At 44.1% G+C, this 27,443-nt stretch overlaps 2 protein-coding genes across 3 annotated transcripts in view; both read left to right on the top strand.

Annotated features, from left to right (window-relative positions):
- Positions 1-928: 928 nt before the first annotated feature.
- LOC125947209 (putative phospholipase B-like 2) lies at positions 929-11,291 on the top strand. Its single transcript, XM_049671613.1, has 5 exons — positions 929-1,098; positions 3,555-3,801; positions 6,992-7,089; positions 9,418-9,567; positions 11,249-11,291. The coding sequence occupies exons 1-5, from the start codon at positions 929-931 to the stop codon at positions 11,289-11,291; spliced, it is 708 nt and encodes a 235-aa protein (XP_049527570.1).
- Positions 11,292-11,370: 79 nt separating this feature from the next.
- Positions 11,371-27,443, top strand: part of LOC119459162 (putative phospholipase B-like 2) — a 554,157-nt gene continuing 538,084 nt past the window's right edge. Inside the window, exons 1-7 of one of the 2 annotated variants that reach the window (XM_037720989.2) lie at positions 11,371-11,593; positions 15,769-15,929; positions 16,737-16,829; positions 19,169-19,240; positions 20,235-20,387; positions 20,951-21,110; positions 22,351-22,604. In XM_037720989.2, the coding sequence (XP_037576917.2) occupies positions 11,549-11,593; positions 15,769-15,929; positions 16,737-16,829; positions 19,169-19,240; positions 20,235-20,387; positions 20,951-21,110; positions 22,351-22,542 (876 nt within the window). In that variant the 5' untranslated portion in view covers positions 11,371-11,548 and the 3' untranslated portion in view covers positions 22,543-22,604. Of the gene's footprint in view, positions 11,594-15,768; positions 15,930-16,736; positions 16,830-19,168; positions 19,241-20,234; positions 20,388-20,950; positions 21,111-22,350; positions 22,605-27,443 lie in introns of those variants that run through there. The other variant, XM_049671201.1, reaches the window with a different exon arrangement.

Below are 27,443 nucleotides of genomic sequence, written 5' to 3'. Positions count from 1 at the left end.
AGGCATTAAATGTTGTGAAAATTAGGCACAAATTCTGATGTTTAAACTACTTTAGAAACAAGGCGGCTGTGAGATCACCTTTAGTGATGGACTCGGGGTTAATTTTGAAAAGGTATGGTTCTTTAACGACGATGCAAAGCACAGTATATGAGCTTTTTTGCGTACCGGTGGCATTCCTCACGCAGGGAATTGATTTCGCGGTTCAGAAAAAAACATCCACCAGATATACCATAAAGCTAAAATAAGCACAAACCGACGCTAGCACATTCCTATGTTTGCAGAAATGATTGAGTGTTGTTGCGTGTAAATCGCTGAGGTTCCATTCACGAAAATCTTAGTGCATGTTGTTTTGCCCACGTTCTTGAAGAGTAGGCATGCATAGTGCTCCTTCCGGTGCCCAGCCTGCTCCGTTCATTCTTTCACTTTCTCTATAAATATTGCTATTTTTGAATATCAAATAACAATAATAACAATTTATAAACTGCGTCAGTTATTAACGGGCATTTCCTTCGACCGACTGCTTGCCGTGCGCAGTAAACTTTAAATTCAAATTTAGTATTTTCCAGAGAGCTGTTTCACGGTTGCCAGCGCAATCATTTGGCAAGGCGCAATGTAATGCCTGCTGCGTATTCAGTGCATGAGAAAAGGTGCCCCCAATGATATTCAGAGCAATTACACAGTTCTAGCTTTATATAGGGTTCAACAAATATGTACTGTTGGAAGTTGACAGAAACATAGTTAATTAGCTGCGCCTAATGCAATCGCAGCGTGGTTTTTGATCTGTTGGGCATGAAAAGTGACAACTGCAGCTATCTATTAATAATAGCCTTTCAACACTGTCTAAATGCACTGGCTTTGACGCAGATCCACAATGGAACGACATCATTTGCCTGCGGTGATTGCACTGGCAATATGGGTGAGCTGCACGATGACTGCATCACAAGGACAGGCACCAAAATCAGCATGGATTGCGCTGGAGACCGGATCTCAGAAACTGCAAATACAAGACGGTCAACCACAGGATGCAGACTTCTCCTCTGATTCCCCTCAACTACCCGTAGCGTGGGGCACCTTGAAGAACGACATAAACGAGAGCGGGTATGAAGTCAGTCATCGTTTGACTCTCATGTGGCCTCAAGTAAAAGGTGGCCTTCCATAGTCGGCGTGCTTTATCAAATGCTAGGGAGCTCTTTCGTGGTACCCCTTTCACATATGTATGCGGGGAGGCACATACATTTAGGTGTTCTAAAACAACGTGTCTTTGGGGTGAGTGGGGGATCTTCAAAAATGACCATGTTCCACGCAAGATGGGCACCACACAGACAAGAAGATTAACCAATCAAGCGCTCTGTCGCGTTCTTCTCGGCTGTGTGGTGCACATTGTGCGAGTAACATGCTTATTGCTCAGCTATGTACTCAGTGGACCGGGCACATGTTCCTGTGTTTTAATCATCGGGAAGGTAGAATACGCCACACAATGCAATGTTGTTCAAAAGCTGTTGTTTACTCAATAATAATAGAACTGGTGACTGCAAGACTCTTGAGATATGTGTTGGACCAACGCTCCATCGGAGAGGCCGATTCTTGTTCTGGGGAGGGAGTGCATTGTTAACCGTCAGTGCGCCTTCCTAACGTGGTTCTAGGCATCGCAGGCTCTCGAGATATTTTGTTGCTTGTTTCATGTGCCACTTTAAGCCTGAAAATACAGGGTGTGTCAGCGAACACTTTAATTTTTTTAAGGTTGCCTATGGCAGATAGCAAAATTCTAGTTCATGAGAGGCTGGTCTACTCGAAGGGGCGGACATTACTGGAACGGAACGTAACTGGAGCGCCAATTAGTAACTGGAACGCCAATGCATTTCTGCGCAAAGCACGGGAATTAATATCTCGAAACTGGTGCCGTTCTGAGAATTCGCCCCCAAGTGGATCCGCCTTGCGAACTCCACGGTTAGAATTTGTACATTGCAATATGCGTCATGAGGTAATCAGTTAAAAATTAGTGAATGTTTGTTAATTAGTCGATTGTGCACTTCAACGTTTTGTGCACGTAATGGCCGTTTCTTCTAGTAGACTAGCTCATGAACTAGAATGGTGCTGTCTGCCACAGGCAACCTTCCAAAATTTTCGAAAGTGTTCTCTGAAACTCCCGGTAGAGTGGCCTGGACGAGAATTCCAACTTGCGAGCTTGAGCATGGAAATCCAATGTTTTAGGCGTAACGTTAAAATACAAGAAGGTAGAATCGTGGATTAGAGAGCGAACGGAAGTATCTGATTTTCCAGTTGACGGTGGGATTTCTTTATGACCTCTTGCTGCTGGTTAAAGAGTCGTTTTAAACAAGTGTGTGCTTATTGTTAGTTATACAATGTGCCATGTCCAACGCCGTCGCACAATAGAATTACCGAAAAATTTATCGCGCGGCGCGTGCTTTGAATAACCACACGGCGTAAAGTGAATATCAAACACCACACATATTACAAAGACGCCTTGTTCCTACTTTTAAACCAGGTTTGAAAGGGCCTCAGATGCCACCTGACACATAAAATCTGAAGTGTTCAGTGTGTTTTGTGCAATGTTTAACTACAAAAGAAAAAAAGATAGAGGCACATGTCGCTCGTTAAATATGCGTAGTAAAAGTTAATCACCCTTTAGTAGCTATCTACTGAAAAAGTAGTTGTAGAAAGTACTAAAAAAGTTTCAAAAGTAGTAAACTTCGCTATTATGTTTCTGCAGGACCCAAAATCTCATTAGGTTCCAGAAATTTGTCAATAAATTACTCAGTTCTGCAAAAAAATCTGTGGACTTGCTGATAAATCAACAGTTTTGCTAACGCTGTCTGGTACATGAATTTAATAAATGGCAAAAGCTTCATTGCTTCATTGCATGCCACCACCGGATGGATGCATGATACTGTTAGTCGATCTGTCAGTATCCAGCCATCTGTAGAACAGTAACACTTCACTCAGGCAATAAAAAAATTTGTAGTTTGCGTACTGCAGTCATTTTGCCATGCTGAGGTTCTTGTTCTTGGCAGCTATCACAATCCTTATTCAACGCATTATTGCTCATCTTTCTTTCGTTTCTTGATTGTGCTAACAAAGTTATGCCAGTTGCTAACAACATTAAGGTAAGCGCTCGAGTTCAACTCATTGCGAAACCGCCATTTAAAATTGCACGTAGCTTTACGAACTAGAATCCATTGCTACAGATAATAATACTAATAAAACCTACGTACGTGGGTAGCCATACTAAAAAAATTCATGCATGCAAAATTTGATAAAAAAATGCACCTCACCAAGAAGCTTACCGACAATTGTTTTGTTTACTTGCGCAGGGGAGCTTTCAGCAAGCACGATATATATAGCCCTGATGACTAGCAAACCGTTTTTTGTTCTATCAGGGACATAGGGAGAGAGGTGTTACTAGAACGACTCTCTCCGTATGTCCCAAACGTGAAAAAGTTGGGAGTCTCCTGCAATTCTTCTTACTAACTGTGCGAGCCAATAATCTGTCACAAGCCTCACGCAGCTGTTTTGATTTCTATCCCCGTCTTCAGATGGGCGTTCCTTCAAATCGAGACCAATGAACGTGCCAAGGACGAAGTCCAAGCTTATGCAGCAGGAGCCCTGGAGGCGTACCTCACGCGGCAGCTGATCGAGAACCACTGGACGAACATGTTCGGAGGGTACTGCGAGAGCCAGCCAGAGTACTGCCGTGATTTGGAGCAATTTTTCGCCGAGAACAACAAATACTCACAACAGCAGCAGCACCTCCGAAGACATAACGAGTCGTTCTGGAACATGGTAAAGTACCCTGCTCTACTTGGTACAAAATTATAAATGCTAAAGATCCACCGAGGCTGATAAAGTGAGATATTGACTTGGTTTAGCTGTCCCTTAAATTGACTTAGCCTTTGCTGTACACAGTAACTCTTTGTGAGTCGCCGAAATTAAAGGTACGCTGCCGTAATTTCCAGGGGTGCATTTGGATATACTTTCGTTGTGTTCGCTTCGGAGAAAAAATAAAAACCTTATCTGAGGGAGTAGATAGAAGTTTATGCTTGTCACCAGACTATTAAGACACGAGATGCATGGAATAAATATCAACGTTGCGTACAGAAAACTGTATATGCAAGCGGGCGCTTTACAAGCGCTGTACGCAAAACATGACGTCCTTGACAATGTCCAAAGACTCAAACGAAGTGCGTTTTAGTTTACTTGATAACATGGAGCGCTCCTTTCCTTCGCCACTTTGTTAGAAAACGCTTTATAGTCGCAAAATTGCTTGCCTTATTGCGGTATGTATGGCTGGCGTTTGTATATGCAAGGTCAGTCTCGTTGTCAGTCTCGCTGTGGTGACGTAGTGACTTCGACATTGTGCTTCTAAGCGGGCGAAATGCAAAAACGCCCATTTACTGGGCACTGGGCGCATGTTCAAAAAACCCAAGGTGGTCAAAATAATACGGAGTCGCGTATTGCGGCGTGCCTCATAATCAAATATTGGTTCTGTCACGTCAAACCTAAGAAATAAATTTTTTATATACTTTCAATGTTTGAACTGCGATGACTATGTAGACTGTTCCAATTTTGTGCGCAAATTAAAACCCACGGCAAAAATATGTGCGCCTTTTTCGATGTCTACACGATCAGTGTACATTTATGCAGATGCTTATGCAATTTATAATTATCTGGAATGTTCATATTGAATTTATAATATCGGCAGTGCGAAGGTTAAATAAATATGGCGCACCGTTGCTGTAGCATGCTTCGTTATGAGTGCTAGTGCAGTGCTCCGAATTTTCAGGGTTCCCTTTTCTCTAGAAAAATGCAGGATACTTTATCGCTGTTATTACCACTGACGTTGCTTTCAGTGTCGATTGATAAAGCCAGTACCAACTGCAGGGACTGCATTCTTGAATTGTAGAGAGGAATGGCCTGCAGGCTGCTCATGACTGCCGCGAGGTTGCAGTGAGTGCTTGCTGCTAAATTAGCACATTTTGCAGACTGCGCTTTATATTGTACCCACGCGACTTGCGGCTGCAGCTGCAAAGAGCTGCAAAGGGATTATCCACACAATGGATGAGGGCTGCAGACGACAGTTGTCGAGAAAATATTACTTCCCTCTGCACTACACTCTCCGAGAGTGCTTGATACAGACTACGGAAGTCGGAGAGTACCTATAGCAAAGCGGGAACACATGAAGCTGTACAAATTTGAGTCCACATTGATGCAGATGGCGCTTAGGTTCATGTGGAGTGCTGTCTAGCAGAGAAAGTTCATACTTATTCCCTGCTCTAGATCAACTAATAGCAGCCACCTGCGCTGTTGAAGTGCGGCCCTTCGCATTTCCAAACAGCATATGTGGACGTATTTGTCTTTCCTGCGCGTCTGCGCGCGATTGCGTTGATTGTATTTCATACATTCTTTCCTTTCGTGCGCTTTGCCGCTATTCCCAGGCAGCGTAGCAAATAGAATATTACAAAATTGTCGCGCTCTTCGAGTTTTCGAACCAATAGTTGCTTCCATCAAGCGTAACCGGGAACTTCTTGAGTCATACGCTGCGTTTACGTTTTTTTATCCACTTTTCTAAACTGCTTTATTCTTTCCAGTTAGTGATCTATGGTCAGGGGCAAGAGTCGGTCTAAGCCGTTGCAGCGATGTCAGGAGGCTTTACTCGTCTTTCGTGCTATTTCGTTCTTCAGTCCGTACAGTTCCAGTGAACGTTTAGTTATTTCGCCAGTATTTCCGGACAATATCAATACCATTATTACCTAATTCTTACGAGTGCCCTAAATGTTCCGCTTCATCATCGTAGCAAATGTAACCTGGACAAGCAAAAGTATTGGAGCTGATGAGCGAGCGTTTCTGTGGAGGTTACAAGGGACCACCTACCACGCTGCACCACCAAGTATGGCGCTTGGCTCTAAACGTTTTAAAAGTGACTAATGACGCTCATTTAAGTCATATGTTCAGCAAAATACGCCATAGCTGTGCACGTCGGTGCTGTATAGAATGAGTTTGTATTTCTCTTACACTCCGAAAAGGATATTAGTATTAAGCATGGCGCAATACGCAGGTCGTCGACAAATTCGGGGATGCTGCAAGCAACAACAATAATTTCTCAAGGAATGCGGGCCGCAGCCGCTATCGCGTGCTTCTAGTGTACCTAGATTTAGGTGCACGTTAAAGAAACCCAGGTGGTCCAAAATTCCGGAGTCCCCCACTATGGCGTGCCTCATAATGAGATCGTGGTTTTGGGACGTAAAACCCCATAACTTAATTTTTTTTAGCGCGTGCTCCCGAAAGAGGACATAATCTGCTGATACTCGAACACAACCATGGGACATATACGCTCATAAGGTGGTTTTTGTTGTCTACTGTTATGCTATGAACTTGAAAAACGAATTTTAAAATTTAAGTACCATGGTTAGATGCAAGAAGCTGCGCTTCCATGCACACAAAAAAATAACTATGTCCATTATCTCCTCATGTTTGCTATGGTAAAAAATACATTTCATTGCTTAAACGCAAAGACGAAGGTGGAATGACGTGTAGTACATTGCCATGTTGCTGCCACGTCCGGTATTTTCACGCAATCTCTGTGACTTTGAAATACACCTGAGGGTTGCTTTCGGCCATCTGGGACGCGATAAAGAGGTCTAGAGAAATGTTAGTGTCAAGTGTCTAGAAAGCGGATGCCAAGAGTATGAGTCAACCACATTTTACAGTTACACATGCACCGGATTTCATACCTAGAATAAATATTTTGCGTAATGGCTCCGGAGTGAATTTCATAAAAAAAAGGTTAAGGCAATGTGGAACGTATTGTACAAGGGTTCTTAGGAGTGTATATTTCGCTTTAGATTGGTGCCTCTGCCAAGCATTGAAAGAGAAAGGCGCTTGCGTAGAACATTCACCGCTATGTAGAAACATAGCTTGGGACAGAGTACTTGAATGTTCTGCGATTTATTTGTATCATGCGTTTCGACCGCAGGTCTATCTTCAAATGAAGCAACTCGCGGGTCTCAGCGATGAATTGGAAAACAAGACTCTAGACTTTTCAAATGAAGTGACTGACGTACCGAGAGCCCAGTAAGTGTCGAGTTTCTTGACCACAAGAGTTTGTTCGTTTCGCGGCTGGTCATTATTGCCTGCTCACAAGAACGGTTGTAAAGTGGAACTTGGTGGACGTGTGTTGTGCGTATAGCTTTTATAGTTGTGTGACATTAGGCTTCTCGTACCCTGCTTTTTTGAAGTTATTTACGCAGTTCTGTCATTGGAACTGTGGATATTGTCTGTTGCGAAGACACTACTGGACACCAGGGTGGGAGATTTGTCTGATTTTGTTAGCTGACACGCGCATGACAATAGAGGGATGGCATCAAGTGCGAAGGTATGTCGAAAAGACTTCGTCATAATTGCAGACATCGGGTCTTTTGAAGTTCTGCTTTTCAGCATAACTTCCAAATGAAAAACAAGCTATGCGATATACAAAAAGCAGGAATTCGCGCAACGAATTCCAAGAAGCGTATGTATGTTGACAGTCGGCCATTCCGGCTACGTTCCAGGAATGTCAGATTATTGGGCTTATTAGAGTAAAAAAAAATTACCTACCTTTGTCTTTTTTTTGAAGACTAATAAATCAGAGTATGCGACACCTATTTGAAAATCCATGATTTATATTTCCTTGGAAATGTTAAACAAGATATTCTGCAAGGATTACTTGCAGGAATACCTTGGGGCTTTAATGCATACGTGAGTGTGAAGCACATTCGTTCTCATTCGCATGAGTTCTCTGACGCGGGTTATGCTGGCTCATGTTACTGGGCCTTCTGATACTTGTCACGTTCGCGGTGGCTTCAAGCTTTCTGCAATTGGCTGTAAATATAGACTGTGACGTAGATGACTTCACTGGGCGTTATCTTGCAGCTGATCCCGGTTCGAAGCAGCCGTCGGAAAGCGGAGCGCAGCTTGGGCCCGTGGCTCCAAGCCGAATCCCGGCCCGGTCAATATTAGATATAGCGACAGTGTTATTGATAACACATCACAATTATTACAACAAAACTGCAGTGACCGTGGAACAATCTGAAAAAAAAAGACATCGTTTGAAAAAACCAAGTGTACAGCTTGCATGAAAAGCCATAGCGAAAAAAAAAAAAAAACTCAAAACATGAGACACGGACACTGAAGAGACTGGCCGCTTTTGTCGTGCACCCTGTTTCCCTGGCTAAGTACTAATTTTTGCGCCGTTTTCAACCATGATTTCAAACCAAGTCGCTCAGCTGTATTTTAGTTTGAAAAAGCCGACAGAAGCACACGCTCGGTTAAATTTGTGGGAAGGCACTTTATTTAAATCTCTAACGTACACTTTATGATGAGAATACTGTGGAATGTATTTATTTCTAATTACGGCTTAAGATATCTCAATAATTTAACATTTATTGCAGAGAGTTATCTTATGCGAACATCAAGGAATTTCAAACACCCATATTTAAACTCGCACTTGAAAATAATGAAGGAGGCAATGACCGTGTACATAGTGATTAGACTATCAAAATACACGATGATGATTGTGGCTATAGATTCTGAGTTCATTTGATCCTTTGTTATTTGAAATTATTCAGAGCAAACTAGTCTAAAATCCCACAGTGTTACAGAAGAAGACTGCAGCCAGCGCTGAAATACGAAAGCAGGCGCCTGTCTTGGTCAATATGCTTAACCTATTACAGTAGCCCGGCTATCACAGTGATTTGTGCAGAACACTTGTATATGTTCGAAGGCCTGCGTCAATTTTATCAGCAGACGGGCGCATTCCAGCAGCTGCAAGTGGAAGCCCGGCTAGTCTCACCACAAAGAAAAAAAACGAAACGCTTGGCTAGGCGGGGCCTGGTCTTTCTGCAAAGCCTTGACCCTTGCAATGCTTTACTATGACGTCCTGAAGATTTATTACTATATAGCGCATGAAACACATAAGCTGCAACCATGTTACACAAAGAGGTGCAGGTAATGGGAAGGAACGTGCAATTAACGGCAGGCTAGCCGACATTTTCAGAAACGTGTCGTTTCTGAAATGCCGCCCCAATGGACGGCATTTTATCCTCTTGATGGGCACCAAATCAACTCTTTATTCGTGTTAGACAAATCTGCCTCGCTTTTCACTTGCACATTAGGACAATCTTTCATGGGTTCTTACTAACGCGCATATACAGACACTATCACAATTCGACGACACCTGCTCCTGCTTCCACACCATACTAAAATCTCTTTCCTCGTCAGTCATATAATGGGGCAGAATTTGCACGATAAAAAAACCCTTCAATCTTCCTCACTTTTTTACGTTTTCTATCGACGAAATACATGTGTAACTAGCGCCAATAATAGCACGCCTTAAGCCTTCATTAATCACGACCAACTATCCAGGTACCTCAACGCTCAGGGAGACATCCAGGATTTGGAACACGCCCTGGGACGCGAGGAAGACTTCTATTCAATCGATCAGATAATGGCTTGTTCGGCCGTAGTCAAGGTCGTCGGAGACTCCGAGGGCCTGTACTTTGGTCATGATGCTTGGTTCGTTTATCGGGCGATGCTGCGCTTCCAGAAACATTACATTTTCCCCTGGCATCTCACGGCTCTTCAGACGGAACCAGGTAGGACGAGCACTTTCATCCGCTGCTGGCGCGGGAAGAACGCATGAGGGAGTGTGCGGCTTGCTGCCGGAGGGGGATAGATATAAGTTTTTTTTAATCAGTGTTCACAAATTATCTGATAAATTTAAAGGGAAATCACTTTACTCTGATGGAACCCGGAAAAAAAACAGAGTGTCAGGTAACACCTAGACTGACTTAGCTACAATGCAAAGTAGCAAACACAAGTGTGTTTCTCTGACTGATAGCTGGTTCGCAGTTTAATATGCAGAAATGATTTAGACATTCAAGTCGACGCGACTGCGTTATGAAGCGTTCGGTTGGCCGATATTTGTATCCTGTGTACGTATATTTGACTTCGGAGAAAAGAAAAATTGTCGATTTCAGCCATGATCCAATACGGTCGTGTTTGAACACAGCTTATCCTGTGAGAATAAGGACATTGGCTAGGATTAAGCTTGCTGGTTGATCATGTTCTTGTCGACCAATAAGATTCACTCTTTGTTATGGCCAATACAAGTTGCAAGAAACTGCCGCGTTAATTCACTTCTCATTTTTATGCACATTTTTCTGCCAGCAGAAAACGGAGTCCGCACACCCGTTTTGTGTTTCCTTTGAGCTCGTACTGTTCATCGCGGGTAAATGCACGATGCGACACTGTCGCAGTTATCCTTTAATGAGGATTATTAGCACAGCCACCAAAAACAGTGTTGCTGTATCTCGTCAAAAGTATAGTGGTTAGAGTCAGGTAGAATGTACCCAGACACGGAATACTAGGGACGTTCCCGTTCAAAAACAAGAGGAACAGCTTGTCATCACGATAAGAAACTCGCTTGTTAAGAATTCGAGGGTCATATAGATTCTAACCAGCACTTGACTTCGGATTGTTGCCGCAGGTGATGAAAGGGCGGAAGGAGGGGGAAGCAAACTGGGTACAGCCCCCCCCCCCCCCCCCGTCCCATCCGCTTCGAATTTTTTGTCTGCTAGGGCATTTGGCATACAAAGGCGTTCGATAACACCTGCCTATAGCACGATTTGTGCGCTCCGTTCTACGTTCGCACAGATTTTGTTAACTCCCCTCGAGCAACAGAAATATGCGGCCTATTACGCCTCAGTAGGGAGGGACCATCGGTTGCATCTGGAGAGCGGGGAGGCTCCTTCACGTGCGCTCTAGCGGACGCGAGTTGCGGTCCCCCTCTGATACTTATGAAGCGGGAAAACAAGCGGTACAAATGAGAACAAAGCTGTGACATCATTGTTAATCAACGAGACGTCGTTAAAAACTTCACATTGATGCGCAACTGATGATGTGCAAATGATGAAATTCAGATGAGTGTCCTGTCATAATTTTTCGCCGACTGCCGCAAACGTGTACACAAGGTGCATGCAGAGGCAAATATTGAATCCACTTTCGTCGCCGCCCCAAGCGTTATTAAGTTATCCTAGATTTAGTGACGAAAATTTCATTTCTGTTATCGATAACTATTCTCTGCTTTAATAGAGTGCATTTCATAGGCCTCAGCTGGCTACCAACTTTACATTTGGTTCGAGTTGTCTCATTATAGACGATTTTCACGCTGTTGTTTTGCTGTGCCATTTTTCAGGAGGGCACGCACGCGAAATGGGCTTCCATTGTACTACCGCTAGTCAATGTAGGGGCTAAGCGCCGACCACAAATCTGCAGACCGCGCCAGCAGCTCCGCCAGATGCTGTCTGATTTATTACCGGCGACCACGGGCATGCCGTCTAGCTTATAAAGTTCAACTTTATGCTCGATGGAATTACGGGACCGAATTACATAATTGACGACGGTAAACTGACGCTAAAAACCCAGTTCAATTATTTTTATCTTTTCAGAGGACGTTGTTCCAGGCCATACGTGGAGCATATCTTCTTACCCAGGGATGCTGATGTCGTGGGACAGCTTTTACCTCACTTCGGGAGGGCTCGTAAGCGCTGAATTATATTTTGAAACTTAACTTAAGGCCAGAATTTTCCAGTTTATTAGGAATTTCATAAATGCTACTGGCTGTTTTGATAGTCGGAACTTTGAAAAACGGTGTAGAATTTTTGTGATTCTTACTCCTAACCGAGAGTCGGCCTAGATACCATACCAATGCATTTTCTGCTTACGTTCATTCGCTATTCACCTTTACTTGAAAAATGCGACATTTAACATCGCATGGAGTCTCCTAAAACTATTTTCGTCACAGATGTGAACCATACATTTCGTGCACGTGAATAGGTGGAGCCTCGCTGGTTTCTTGAAATATCGCCACCGCGCTAGAAACAATGGAACGTTCAGAAATGTTTGCTAAACAAATGATTGGCTGTGGCTACTTTATTGGGAGGAAGGTTAGTATATTATAACGGTATATTCTCGATTTTAAACGTTCCGTTTCGAGGTAAGGACTGTGAATACGTATGTCACAGCACATGTTAAGTGGTCAAGCATGTGCGCATTTTGCCTGAACTTTTATCTGGCGTGACCTGCAGCGGTAGTTTAGCTGCTATGGTGTTGTTCTACAAAGCTTAACGTCACGGGTTTGGTCAAGGTCTTGGCGGCCGCATTTTCTTGGTGGCGAAACGCAAAACATCTAGTGTAGTTAGATTTACGCGCACGTTAAGGAACCCCGCGTGGTCAAATTAAGTCCGGAGTTCCCTACTATGGCGTGTATCATTGCCTTATCGTGGCTGTGGCACGTAAATGTACATAATTTAATGTAGGCCTGGTATGATAGCATACAGGTATTGATAGGGACATTAAGATAACTTCAGAGACCGCGATTTATCACTTGGGTCATGTACTACTACAGGAAACAGATAACCTCGCCCGGCCAAATTAAGATAAAAAAACAATTGACCCTACAACTTTCGGCGTTTATAAATGCGTTAGAATTAGCTGAATTGTGGAAATCGATATCCTAGTGTAAAATAAGTAACAATGAAATACCAAATTCGAAAGATATAGGAAAAGGTAAAGAATGATGGAGCCACGAAAACAGCAGGTAGTACCCTCGGCATTGGCACGTAAGAAGCGTTTGCCGTCAGTTATTAACAGGCCGCCATGAACTGTTATAGTGTAACAAACGTATATATGAATTCTATACTGAATCGTATAGTATACCCAGGAAATAAAAGAAACCGCCATTGTAAATTGCTGCAGAGCAGATATGTTACCTCCGAGCCTAACGACGAATGAACTTACAAGTTTGCCCAATATATAAAAAAGCAGCGTTGAGATATAGAATAAGAATAGATACAATGGAAGATGACAATAGATATTGAACTCTAAACGATTTCTCCCTTTTCACGGTAATCCTCATGACCTAAATTAAAACAGGATGTTTAAATATCTCACCATGATACTGATGCACAATAAATGTCAAATTATTGAAGGAAAATACGTATTATTTCTTCTTATCTTTATCGTATGAAATATTCAATAATGCAACTTGGAGTAAAATATTGGTAACACCTCACTTCTATCAAAATAGTGACCTGGCTGGGTTTAGATAATGATATTCAGCAATTGATAGCCTTTGTACGTCATTCAAGTTATTCATATGTAGAATATAGCCAAGCGAGCTCTAAATATCCGTCGCATATTACGAAAAGAAACTAGATTCAGTAGAGATACCAACAATCACGGAGGAACTCCGTAGTCAAGCAGTAAAGAATACATACCTAGATATGCAAATAAATATCTTCAAGAGTTTGCATAGCTTCTCCAGGAAAGAATGGTAAAATTCTAGTGAAAGGGAAGTACATTTGACATGGAAAGACATTCTCTTTACTGATTATTGCGTTCTGGGTAGAAGTACGCATGAGTGTATATTACGATGGGGCTGATGTTTCAGTACTCGCGTGTTATCTCTGCTACCTGACGATGGCTGAAGATATTATTTATCTTTTTGAAAACGCGAATCACATACAGTGAATTAATGAACTTATTCAGGAAGGTGAAATTTGTGGGTAGATTTCGAAATTGCAATGCACAAAACTAAATAAATTTTCAGCACCCTGGCGCGAGACGACCTCGCAACTGCTAGTGAGCGTTATGTAGCAGTAAAAGAAAATATATACTTTTCTCGACTGTGACTAAGTGCCAATAAATGTCCCCGATCAGGAGAAGGCAATCTTCAGACGAATCAGTCATTAGTTGGATCTCACGTGGTATGCATGCAAAGTGATCCACAGTAGTTTACCAATATGCTTGAATACAAACATCATGCATTGAGCGATCATTTGTACAAGTCTTTAGAACGGAGTGACTTCCACGTGACGTTATCTTGCGGAGCACAAAAGTACAGGCTAGGTCACCATTTTTACAGGCGATGGATTTTAACTCAGGTCGCCACTCGTCATTATAGCATTTATCTAACACGTTAAGGTGCAGCGAATGTAATATAAGGTCATCTTCCTGGCCGTCTATAATGATAACGCGGCGTCCTTCACCTCGCATTACTCGAACAGCAAGCCTCGTGCGAAGGCAGTCACATCGTCCGCCGGGTTGAAGTCCTGACTGCCCCATCGCGTTGCGTCAAATAAACGCAGGGCGGACGTCCGCAAACATTCGCTTTGCTGTCGCTCTCTGAGCATGTCTCTGTTATGGTTGAATCCTTGCTGCTACTTACAAAAGCCGTCAACACATTCGACACGGAAAAAAATCCAAGGACGCCTAAGCACTTATGAGTTGTGAATGTGAAAGCATTAATGTCGAACTGGACGCCGCTGAGCGCTCCTTCGAGTTACGAACTCCTCGCGTGTAAGCAAGCGCGTTGGGAGGCTTGGCCAGCTTGGCGCGTTTTGAGTTGGCCTTACCGATGCGTAGTTTGAACGCAGGCGAGAGCTTGCGCGGACAAGGAACGCGCGGATTACGCAGACTGCCGAGAGCGAGAGTGACGTGGCGTCGCGGCGATGTCCTCTCTCCTCACCCCACACGTAGAGAGGCATCCGGTGTTCCCTTTCGCTCGCTCTGTTCCGTCGAGGCTAATGTCCCTAGATATTTTTGTCCTTTGCAGAAAATATAGGGACTTTAGTCCAGGCGTGCTCGTGACGTGTCGTCACAGCCAATGGGAATTTAGGCGCCATTTAGCGCTTGTCCAGACGACAGACGCCGGGTTTTTGTCGCTCAATGACCCACTTGATGCTTTCGCATCAAAAAAAGCAATTGCGACACGCATGGCAGCATCCGTTGTTGCGGTGAAAGTGAGAAGCGCGCGGATTATAACTAGTAGTCCTACACTGCTCGACTGTATGCCATAAATTTCTGTTCGACGATCAGTGAGATCCTACATGAATAATACAAGATGAAATCACTGGTCAGATGAAATCTACTCGTTTCAGCCGAGCACATTAAAACGCTTCGTGTGGGAGCATTTCTGCTTGACTGTTTCTGTTGGTCATACCAATGGGGCATCTACCCGAGGTACTGATCTGGCGCTAGAACTGACTTGCTCCCCAGAAACGTGAAAGTTTGACTCAGGAAGATTATTTTAACCTGTCTTGAAATTCAGCAAAAGCCGTGAGACTTACCTTGTTGACAGCTTCGTGTACTCGACGAAAGCTATCACTGTCTCCATTGCGCAGGCGCACTTAGAAGGACTAAGCATTGAGATGAAAAAGAGGACGTGCAAAGAAACGACTAATCTAGGGCAGAAGTATAGAACTGTGTCATGCTGTAGTGATGGTGAACAGTCATAGTGGCACAACGCAAGTCATGAAACCTACTATTTATTGGGTGAATGTTTATTGGGTGAACCCAATAAACAAGCCCAGCAAAACAAGCAGCATTCAGCATAAGGATGGCAAGCTTATTTTATAACTCTTTTGTTAATACCGCCTTTTCGTAAGCCATTGCTTCGTAGCCCTCGTATTTGTTTTACATTTTCCCCTTACTTTGCTGGACTGAAATTGGTCTTCATTGTTCCTACATTTTGTCTGCCTCCTTCGAATAAAAGTATAGCAAAGTATGCAGTTTATGTAAGCTCAACATTAACAGCGGAGCAAAAAGGCACCATAATATCCATGTGAAAACGTTTTCAGCATTTCTGGCTGCCGTTTCCCTTAAACTGCTGGTGTAACACGGTCTACAGAATTCTATTTCATGAACGTCTTACAGGCTATCACGGAGACACAATTGTTGAACGATAATCAAGAGCTGCAGAAGCTGGTCACTCCCAGTGGCGGAATCCCCGCATGGGTAAGGGCAGCAGTCTCCTCTCGCCTCGCCACATCCGGTGAAAAGTGGGTGCGCACTATGGCGACGGAAAACCTCGGGACGTGAGTATTTCATGAGTGGAAGTTGCAGTTGGGTAAGAGGTGAATCTTTTTCGTCACAAAAAGAGACCCAACTTTCTTCAATTCTTCGCGCTCAACTTGATGACAATCAGTATTGCAGTATTACAGAAGGGTCGCAGGCTTCACCAGGAACTAAAGTGAGCAATAAAATAAAGCCAGGTACCCAGACCGCAGCTTCCAGCTGGCAGTCGCTAGGTCGTGCTAATAACAGGAAAGCACGCCAGGAGAGACACCGATTAACCAGCAAATGTTGTGGGAGAGATGTGCCTGGTTGCTTAGACAGTCATGTACGGTTCCGGGGCCTTCGCTATACTCGCATCACTACCGCTCGAGGCCAGATGCTCGCGTCGTCTGCTTACGCGCTATTTAATGGTTGCTAATAAGAAATTTAGACAATTCACCAGTCCTGCGGCTTTGCCAAGATTACTTTGATAGCTTATGCTATGCATTTATTGCCAATTTAGTCCAAGTGGAATTTTGTCGTGGTTGTTCTTAAAACGCCCGATATGACGGAATAGCTGCTAGAATGGCTACTGATATTTGGGGATTCATAAAATCTCTAAAATTATATACATATCAGGATATACGTATACTGCTCCCTGTTCATGCTAATCACTTTTCACCTTTTTTTTTTCTCCCTGTTATATTGTCCAATGTAAAGTAGCAGCTTGAGACACTATGGCTTGAGCCAAGATACAGTCTTGTTTTCTTCTTGCAGTGCAATATCGACGGTGGAGCATGTGCAGTGCTACCAGTCTGAAATATCATTGCACTTTTTATTCCCTGCAGAGGCAACAGTCAAAATTTAGTTCTAGACTATAAGCTCTTCAGTCCTGGACAGCCTATCAGCGACGGGACACTTATGCTCCTCGAGCGAATGCCGTGAGTACTGAATTGTTGAGTTTCTCTCTCAGAGTGCTCTACTATATTCTTTCGTATAAAGAATACTACAGGAAACTTCGCATTACTGTCTTAGCGCAGCGTGTGCGTAGCCATTCAGCTGTCCTGAGAATTCTGGGCAACGCGCGAAAGTGTCGTTTATTTGTGTCAAAGACTACGATAGACGTACACCACAAACAAGAAAAAGTAGTTATGGCTTAAGAGCCATACCCTGGTAGCCATAACAAAGTATTCTAGAACACCAAGCAAGGCTCCTTGTTTCATGGCAGCATAAATTACAGTAAATATTCGCTTGCTCACTAAACAAACGTGGTGTTGTAAAATGAATTACGCTGAATTACAGCAATAAATAAACTTGCGAGGCTTGCATGCCACATGACTGAACTACAAAGCGCAATAAAATAAGCAGGGTGAGTTATAACAGGAGGTAAACAAGAGGTGAAAGGCAGAGAGGTTAACCAGAATAAGTGTCCGGTTGGCTACTCTGCACAGAAGATGGGGTAAGGGTAGAAAAGATTAGAAAAGAGAATTCCTTGTACAATTTAGGTACTTGGGAAATCCGTGCACTACATATTACTTGGACGGTGATTCAGAGCCCGCAGCATGAAGTATACATTAGTCCTCTTAGCATGACGTTTTTGCGTGGACCTGTTACGAGCGTCTGCCTAGAAGAATGGACCCGCGCGCTACCACACCGAGAAAGAAGAAGAAACACATCAACACATATAAAGACCCACATCGTTCCAGCAAATACGATTTTAAGGACTCAGTTTCCTGTAAGCAGTATTGTGAAACTCGTTCTTTTTATGAGCAGTTGTGAGAGCCTACCTTGGTTGAAAATAAATCAGTCCTTAAATGATGGGTACAGTGAAAGTGGGCGACTGTACGGTTCCTACGAAAATATTTGGCGAGGCCTTTTTACAAAAATGGTTTATGCTTGGCAGTTACACTATGCCGAGCAACGATCTCCCCAATGATCTGCGCAGCTGCTTTATTTACGTGCCTCCTATAAATTAAAGTGATGAAACTTCTGTCTGTTAATTCAAACAATAGCTGTTGGAAGAAGTGATGGCACTCAGAATAAAAGCTAAAAAAGAAGAAACATGTGAGACGCGCTGTCCCGTTCTAAATAGCTTGCTAAGCACATTTTGGGCGGCTGTTCTCTGCAGAAATGTAGATCAGTGCTGTGAGATTTTTTAGACAGAAGACGTTGGCGAGAGGACTTATGCACAATTACAACTCTTTATATAGAAGATTTTTCAATAAAGACAATGTTTGACTTTCTGAAACAATTATTTCTGTAAATTATTTATCAGAACTTTCATCTCCCTCGACGTACAGTGTCAAATGCACATGTGCCTCCTCTCTGCCATTCCTGGAAGACATACGCGGAGCCATTTTTTTACCGATACGCTTGAGAACCGGCTCCAAAAACATGACTGCGTTATGCTCATGACACGTGAAGAAGTTCTCTATTTTCTGGGCGCTTCCTACTTGAGTCTCCAGGTTGGACAGCTTGCCCAGTTGTCTACAAGTGTCACTAAATGCTAGTGGACGTTTTAAATGTGGGCAAGGGCGAGTAATGTTTTTGAATGACAACTATGTGTTGAACAGTTTTGTGCGGGAAAGCTCGAGGACGACCGGGGTGGGCGGCTCTGAGCCGAAGAGCATCCGTAAACACGGAGATTCCCTGATATTCCGCCGGAACAATAGTGACTCGGGTTGTGACATGATGTGTGGCGTCCGGCTCTGGGTGTATAATGGGTCGTGCTTTTGGCGGTACCCCTTTTGTGCAGTGGGACCGGGTCCGCCGTGCTTTGTGGGCTCAGTAAGAATGGGACCAGACGTTGGGGAGCTGGAGGACGGACCGCTTAAGAGATGATGGTCTATTCCATGTTGACTAAACATTGCAGAAACCGGCGCGGTATTCCTTGAAAATCCCTGGCATGTCTTTAAGGGCGCGTACCATTTATAGGATGAGCATTTTCGTCACATTTAAAATTGCCGATCTATCAGGTTTTTTCGTACTTCTGTCGTTCAGCTGGAGGTTGCTTATTTCATTTTATTTTTTATTTTATAGATAAGGCAAACCACTCCTGTGGTCCCACCAGGAGGGTACTTTCATCGTAGAAACTAGAAAAACAACAGAAAGAAAACGTAATATTCAATAGAAATGCAGAAAGTAAATACCACGTATAGGACAATATATTTAGCAATCGTTAAAGTGGCACCTCAGTTCGGGCACGAAAAACATTAGCATAAAAGATACTTGCAGCATAGTTTATGTATTATGACTCTCCGCTGATGTTATATGCTTTCAGAGGGATTGCCAAATATCAAGATATAAGTCATGCCCTTCGAGACAGTAAATATTTTGCTGGCTATAACGTGGCGTAAGTATCCATTTTTCTTAGACCCGTTCCTCAGTTTACCAATGAACTTAACAAAATAGCAGAAAGAATTTTTTTCACTGCGATGTTTGCCGCGCATAACTGTGATGCCTTTAAGAGTATTTCTATTCTTTCCGGCAAGAAATAGACCTACAGCGAGAGCTCTAAACGAATAATAATTACTATAATAATAGGTCAAAAGAAGCCTACAAACAAGGACACCAAGGACAACATAGGGGAAATTACTTGTACTTACTACATTAAATAAAGAAATTATAAATTAATGGAAATGAAAATGGATGAAAAAACAACTTGCCGCAGGTGGGGAACAATCACACGTCTTCGCATTTCGCATTCCGCCGCCAAGGTATGTGACTGGTGGCGCTGGCTAACACTCCCACGGTTACTTCTAGTACTGAAACATAACCCAGAAAATGTATTAGAAAACGGCGCCGCGGTAGCACAATTCGTAACAGCATTGCACGCGTAATGCGAGGACGTGGGATCGTTCCGCACCTGCGGCAAGTTGTTTTTTCATCCACTTTCATTTCCATTTATTTATCATTTCTTAAATTAATGTAGTAAGTACAAGTAATTTCACCTATGTTGTCCTTGGTGTCCTCGTTTGTTGACTTTTTATGATATGATTAATAAAATCGGGCTCCTCGGTTCCCTTTCTTCTCGTATAATAATAGGTGCCATGTCAGTACGTCAGTAGAACAATTTCCTTGCTGTAAAAGCTTCATTCGTGTTGGCGGTACTGATAGCTTAGAAACTGAAATTATTGTAAGCAATAAAAAGAAGGTAATCTGCTGGAAATTACTAGATATTTCTTCAACCAGAAGTTTATACATTTTTCAGACATGTCAAACATTATTAGACTAAGACTGCAATAAGTATGACCGACATAGTCTTGACCTAATGTATTGGCGCTGCCTGCAAAGGCACTTGCTTCAATCACAATGAATTAAGCAAATTCCAATTTTCTCGCTTTCAGATATTTTCCTGAAATATTCAAAATGACATTACAGCCGGAGAATGTAGAAAAATATGGTGACTACTACTCCTACGAAAACAGCCCCCGCGCCAAGATGTTCCAAAGAGACAATGGCAACCTTACAGACATGGATTCTGTTGTGGCGTACCTGCGGTAAGTGCAAGACTCACGAGCATTAATTAGGAACCCGAGTGGAGCAACCCACTATAACTCTATTATGGTAATTTGTATGCTCCTGAATACCTGCCAAAATGTTATCGCTACGTTCTGCGTATGAAGTAACCGTGAATATAACACAAAACATGCCTGTTTCGCAGGCAATAGTGCCCTGAAATAGCCGCTCCTTTGTTTACACTACCATGCTATAGAATCGGAGCAGCAATTCCTCTGGAGCACCTTAGGTCAATTTCGAGAAGGCAATAGCCATGTATTTTCACCGTTCTTCCAACACTAACTTCTTACGTCTGTCAATGGTGTCTTGAATCTTGCGCTTGGCGTACTTTCTCTTTAGATTATGACTTTGCGGTATAGCTTATAGTTGATGTCATGATTGTGAAGGTAAAGTCCTCCTCCACTCTCTAGATGTGGCCAACCTCTTCAACTGATTTATTTTCCCCCCTTTAATTTACCATGGTGTTGCATTTTCGAGCTGCAGCCTAAACAAATGAATAGTATCTATTAATGAGAGATACCGACTTCATGCGCACTTTGCCCAGATACAACGACTACAAGAACGACCCGTTGTCGCAATGCAACTGCACCCCACCGTACAATCCAGTCTACGCCATCGCAGCGCGCACCGACCTGCTCGATGCCAACGGACAGTACGACGTCCCAGGGATGAACCGGCGGGCTGTCGGTGGCATTGACGCCAAGGTAATCGTATATAGTACAATATGAGGTTACTAGGTTCTACACGGACTGACACAGTGCTAACGTGCTATTGGTTTCACGAAAACGGGATATCAATTCTGTATTATTGTAAAGGAAAAACATTCAAATTTACTGCTGGCCTCTATTTCAGCATTGACAATTGCGAGTGGAACCAGGGTCGCAAAACTTCATCAGCGAAAGTGGTCGCGTTCATAGTGGGCGTAAAGCTGATTGCCTACTTTACACTCACCGGCGCCTATGGATTACTTCACAGAAGCGCAAAGATGCGTAGAGTGCTATATTAATAGGTCATCCTAGTTGCGTCAGTCGCAGTGCTGATCTGATCGCAAGGGACCTTTGCGACAGACGGTAACGGTAACTCTTGCTTTCCTAGTTAGCCCGAGCGAAAAGGGCCCGGATACGCAAGCATGTGATTATCATCTTGTCATCCCGCCTTATCTTTAGATGCGATCATGAGGTACATAAGCAATCTCATGCTAGAGAACTTGTCATTTCGTATTTTGATTTGTTCGCCAATCGCACAATTTGTTGCGTATGACACCCCTCATCATGCAGTGGTATGAAATACTTGTTTCTTAATTGGTCGGCTGGCTTGATCTATATCGGGCTCAAAGGTGCTTTCTGTATATTGTCACGTGTGGAAGGACACAGACGAAAGAGGCTATTTACAGGCTATTTACACTGGAGCCAGACAGCCAGGCCCACACTCGCTCGCACCAAGAGCACAGACACACTTCATCGTCTTTCTCGCGGCGGCTCGTCCCTTGAACATCGTTCGATGATATCGTAATACTACCCCCCCGGCGACAAAAGCGCCGTCACGGTGCTGTTAAATATCCAATGCGCTTGGAGAATTGTAGGGTTTGAGTCGGGCGACGTGGACAATATATTTGCCGTAGATAAGTTTAAGTCGTCACTGAAGCATGAAGCAATATCATCTTTGAGGCAATGACGCTCGCCGGCTGATGCAAAACGACAATGTGCTTTAGAGTGAAGGCATCTACAATACGCGCGTAGAGAACTATTGCTTCATACAATATGTGTCGTTGCGTACCCGGAGGCATAAAACTAGTACTTATCGGGAAGTACGGCGGTTGAGTAAACAAGTTCCGTACTGAAGAATGCATACATGAATTGCCGTAGCATGCTAACGTTCTGCAAAGAAGGACTATGACTGTCTCTTTGATTGTCCTATCTCAGCTGCGTTTCTGCACCTATGCAGGTGACAAGTCATGAACTGTTTCCGTCGCTGGAGTTTGTCGGCGAGAGTGGGCCCACGTGGAACACCCAGCCACCCTTCCAGTGGAGCACCAGCGGACTGGCAGGCAGCCACGTCGGGCAACCGGACAAATGGCAGTTCAAGCCTGTTCAACACAAATGGGAACCGGCCAGGCGCACCAGTGCGAGCAGCTGAAGACCGGCAGGAACGGTCGCGTTTCGGTGGCTGGTCGGTTACTTTCTACAAATAAAGGCATACTCTCGCACTTTATATAATGTTCCTTAATCAAGGGTCCGCTAAGTCTTCTGCTTTTCGAAAAGATAATGATCTCTCGACAGTTATGGAAGCTCCAAGAACTCTGATATAGTCTATGAACTTAAAGGTCATTCGCTTTCTGGATATTTGATGGAAAGTGAACATAGAGTTACAATTATTGTGCCCATTTGAGCTACGTAGTTGGTCACTTAACCTGGTGCAGAAAGAGCGAAAAGACAGGCCGATGGCTCAAAGACGCATGACACCGCACTGACTACCAAATAAATGTATAGCGACTAACTTCACTATAATACCAATCAACGCGCTATAACAGTAGGAACGAAGCAGGAAAGCAAAACTACACGCAGCATGTTCGTAAGTCATGAAAACTCCTTTTCGATCAGAACTATTGACGGTGGGCCTCGTGTAGCGAGTTTTGAAATGGGGTCGGCGGCAACAGCATGTTGCTGAAAAGGTCAGAGTCCTGTGAATTTGACGTTGATGGTGTTTTAAAACAAGAAAATCACAGCATATCCACGGGGTGAATGATGATGAGTGGGCGAAGCTCCGGAGGGATTCATCGGATCTCCCGCTTAAGGGGACGCTAGCACAAACGCGTTAGAAACGTGCAGTACTCTCTAGTAAGGGGGAGCGGCCACAGCGTCTTACGCAGCCATTTACACATGCCGGAACGTGCACCGCGTTTGCCGACGCCATCACATGACTGCTGAGAGAGTATACCCCCTGTATTCATAAACGCTCCTCGACTTGAACTTGACTTGCCACCGCTTTGGGCAGCGCGTTTGAAACGCGTTGAAGGTAAGGCGGAGAGGCCACAGCGTCTTACACCAGCTTCTTACACGGGCCGTAACGCGCTAGCAAAAACGCGTTAGAAACGAGCTAGAAACGCGGCCTTTCGTTAATGTTGGGTATTTATTGCCATCGTGGTGCCTTTGTCCATGTGCGCTTCGTGGCGTAGTGGGCTAACGCCGCGCGCTCGGAAGCGAGGGGACCCTGGTTCGATTCCGCGCTATGGACACAAATTCGGAATTTTTTTCTCATTTTTCTCAGACTGGTTACACACTACTACTACGACGACGGGGACGAACGGGTGCCGCTATAAGGAGCTTCGCCCCAGAAAGAGCACCAACGTAACACTGACGTAGGGTCATTCAGCACTGATGGAGTGCCCACGCGTCTTCTAGAGAAGTACGTGGTGAGGAAGAGAGAGAGAGCACGTGGCGAGGGTAGCGAAGGTGAGAGATAGTAAACCGCTCGGTGGCCTTCGAGCTCAGAGATGCTTAAAGGCACTTCAAAGCGAAAACAAGTGAAGGGGCACCCATTTTAACCACACAGTGAAGGCTTAGAACTAGTTCCTTAAGTCCTAAATTATGGCAAACGAGCCTATATGATTACTACCCAAGATGCCTTATATTGATGGTAATTGAAATTTAGCAAAAGCACATACATGCCCGAAGTCAGAACACCTAACAAGACCTACAGAACGTCTTTGCGGTGGCAACCCACTTTAGTCAACTGGTTCTGCGAGATAAATATATTATGCATTAGGTGCGCTCGCTTTTCTATGTTAATAATTAAATTAGGGGAAAGTATGCGCTGCGTAGGATGTTTCACCTACATCGTTTGCAGTGTTGACGCCATGTTACGGTGTTTGTCAGTGAAAATTTCCGAAGTACGAGTGGTCAAGCGTAACGTCCAATTCAGAACTGTAGTCATACTAACACAGCTGCAGTGTAATTCTGCCTCCAGACAGGAAATCCATGCCGCAATCGCTATAACTCTCTGACGGAAAATAATTTACGGAGAACGCAGAGGCTGTTGCACTTTCGAATTTTTTTTCTGGCATGCGATAAACATTCTTTTCGTTGTGCGATTGCGCGATTGCTTCCGGAGTTTCGTTCGACGACTATACGCTGTTGACTATATATTGACGTAAGAGAGAAAAAAGCAAAGAAGGAATGAAATGTAGGTAGGCCAACCGGACGCACGAGCCCTTCCCTACCGTACGCTTGGGGGTGAAAAAAAGGAAAGGAAAAAAGAAAGGAGAGTAAACGCTAAGGTTGTCGGCATTGCCCGGATATGCAGAACGAAACCACGCTTGCTCACTTAGGTCTCGCGAGTGCTAGCACTGCAGTAATGTACGTATCGCTGTCCGGGACTTGTGAAATGGGGCCACAGTTGAACTACTGCTGTACTGGAGAAATACCCTTGAATGCAAGGAATCTAACGGGGTTAGGCCTAACACATTGGAGCTATATTCTTGAAAATATAGGATTATGTCGATTTACCTCAGTAAGCTCGCAGAGCAGGTTAATCAGAGCTTCGTGGAGAAACTTAAAAAATTCGTCGGCCCTTCCACTCCCTGAAGATGGTTAACCAGCGCAGCTGAACCGTGCGGCCCCGGTGTTCATCACTGGATCAATGCCGTGGGTTTATTAAAGTGCTTCTCAATTATGAGGTTACGCACACGTTGGGCTGCGATGGAGAGAACGACGTCATTGACGGTATGACCGCAGTCCGCCGTTGTGTCGAGTTTGTTCGGCGGAGTGGTTAGCAGCATCCGCATGCCATTGCCGCTTGCGGTTCTTCGAAATTAAATTGCTTCAAAATAAATCTCCGTTACGTAAGACAATGAATGGTTCATACGCCCGTAAGCAATGGCTCATACCCCCGTAAACGCGGACTCCACATTACGACGACAGAAGAGAGGTGAAATTCTACGCTGGAATAATTAGCGGCAACGCAACCAGCTGTGGACGCAGGCGACGACGACGAACGAGGGAGCAGTGGCACGAGCGCGTACCCAGCACGAGCCAACAAGCCAGCTGCGGAAAAAGACGACGACGCTCGAGCCAATGCTGCGGATGATAATTTTCTGTACGCAGGCAATTTCGCCTAGCCGTATACGATTTCGCCTAGGCAAGAATATATTATATTCGATTCATAGGCGCCGCCATATTGGGCTGTTGCACAAACAATTTCTTAGTTTTATGAGGAGTAAAGTCACGTAACATGGTCATGAAACTCTGAACACAGTTATACAACTGTTTTCATGCTTGCGAATTGAATGTAGTGCCGTAAACTTCGTTGTTAAAGACAGAAAAGAGAAGCGTTATCAGCCCAATATGGCGGGTCCTAAACGCTTCCGTAAAATAGTCTCAGCTTCGCTTTAAATACACCAGCATCAGTGCAGGCATACGCTCGTTAGTAGCCCGTGGTCGATGAGGGCGCCACATGGAGAACATGCTACTCACGTCTCTTTGGGATCACTTTCACGGTTCCTGTAGCCCTTCTGCAGTAGCCTATACAGTATGGTTGAGGAATAAAATAGGCCTAGTGTATTTAAAGAGAGAGTTAATGAAATCACTGAACCAAATTTGAATGATAAAGTATTTTTCTAGAGCTACTCTGTCGTTATGTCGCCGTAATATGTTGGTTATTAGGACAAATAGAATAACGGCTGAAATTCAGTTTCTCAAGATTAAAAAAAATTCACGCTTGCTCGCTTTTTAACAATATAGTACTTTTTGTACAAATTGCCAGCTTCCCAAAGAATACCCCTGTTTTCCCAGTACATTACACATTAAAACTTTGTAGATTCAAGCTGATATTGGTTGCTAATTGCCTGAAACTCTTCCGCAAAAATTAAGCAGACCATAGTGTTCCCAAGCATTTTCAATCTAAATCCTATTTCATTGCTTGGATCGCTTATAAATTTGGGAATTAATTACACTTAGGAAACGTTCAAACAGGTATTCTCTGATCTCTTTAGCCTCATCCACATAAAATTTATCCTCGCTCGCGCTCTATAAGCACGTACAGCTGATTCGACTACAGAATTGTGGTGATTTGGGCCTGTTGGTCGGACATCGGAAACTTTTTGAAGCGGAAGAGCAACACGGACACAAAAGAACAGATGGGACACAAGGCGAGCGCAAACTACCAGCAAAGGTTTATTGACCACCACACGTGTTTATACTGTGTTCACCACCGTTGCAGATTCCCCCAATACCTTCTAAGAAAAATGCGAAAGCTTGCAATAGGCCGCGCGAACATCAAGACACAGCCAAGCTGGCCGAAATGCCGGCACCGCGTTCCACCGCGTTGCAATGCCGACGGTGCGTTGCAGCAGGCCCGCTCCGTGAATGCGTGTCTCTCTCTTTGTCTCTCGCTCGGACTTGGGGCCGTCACTGCGCGTTGCATAGCGCAGCTTGCAACACCGACATCGCGTTCCAATGCCGACACAACGTTCCACCGCGTTGCAATGCCGACAACGCGTTCCAGCAGACCCGTTCCGTGAAGGCGTCTCTCTCTCTCTCGCTCTCATTTTCTTTATCTCTCCCCCGAGCAAAGCGCGCAAAACCTGTTCTTCACCTCGCAGAGCATTGGCACGAGCGCGTGCGAACGCACCAGGTGTAGACGAAGACCATGACGCTAGCACGCAATCATATGGCTCGCTTAAATGCATGTTCTGCAAGCGTGTCTGTATAGCCTAGTGGTTACGACGCTCGCCTTAGGACCACTCATGGCGATTAACCGGTCACAGGTTACATCTCCCAACACACGTCAAAAAGTGGCTGTCATTCTATATATTTATAAGCTGTCCCATAATATCAAAAATATTGCAGGCCGCTCGAAAGTGAATGTTGTGTTTTCGGCACCACATAAGCTCATAAAACTCTGCAATCAGAGGAAAGTTCGTGATCAACGAGGCTGCAATAAGCAGCACAAATATTCATTGGTTCGTTGTAACACTAATGTAGTTTACCGTATTCCACTGTCATGTGGAGAGCAATACATAGAGCAGACGCGGAGATGTT

This window comes from Dermacentor silvarum, chromosome 7, assembly GCF_013339745.2.
Source record: "Dermacentor silvarum isolate Dsil-2018 chromosome 7, BIME_Dsil_1.4, whole genome shotgun sequence".
In the NCBI taxonomy this organism is placed as follows: domain Eukaryota; kingdom Metazoa; phylum Arthropoda; class Arachnida; order Ixodida; family Ixodidae; genus Dermacentor; species Dermacentor silvarum.
The sequence above is the reverse complement of the archived record's forward strand: the minus strand, read 5'-3'. Positions and strand labels throughout refer to the sequence as shown.

Excerpts from the sequence above, each read along its gene's own strand:
- LOC125947209 (XM_049671613.1), top strand. The coding sequence starts at position 929 with ATGACTGCATCACAAGGACAGGCACCAAAATCAGCATGGATTGCGCTG. Across the intron at positions 3,802-6,991 it reads ACGAGTCGTTCTGGAACATG|GTCTATCTTCAAATGAAGCA; the intron begins GTAAAGTACCCT and ends TTTCGACCGCAG. Across the intron at positions 9,568-11,248 it reads TACTTTGGTCATGATGCTTG|GAGGGCACGCACGCGAAATG; the intron begins GTTCGTTTATCG and ends GCCATTTTTCAG.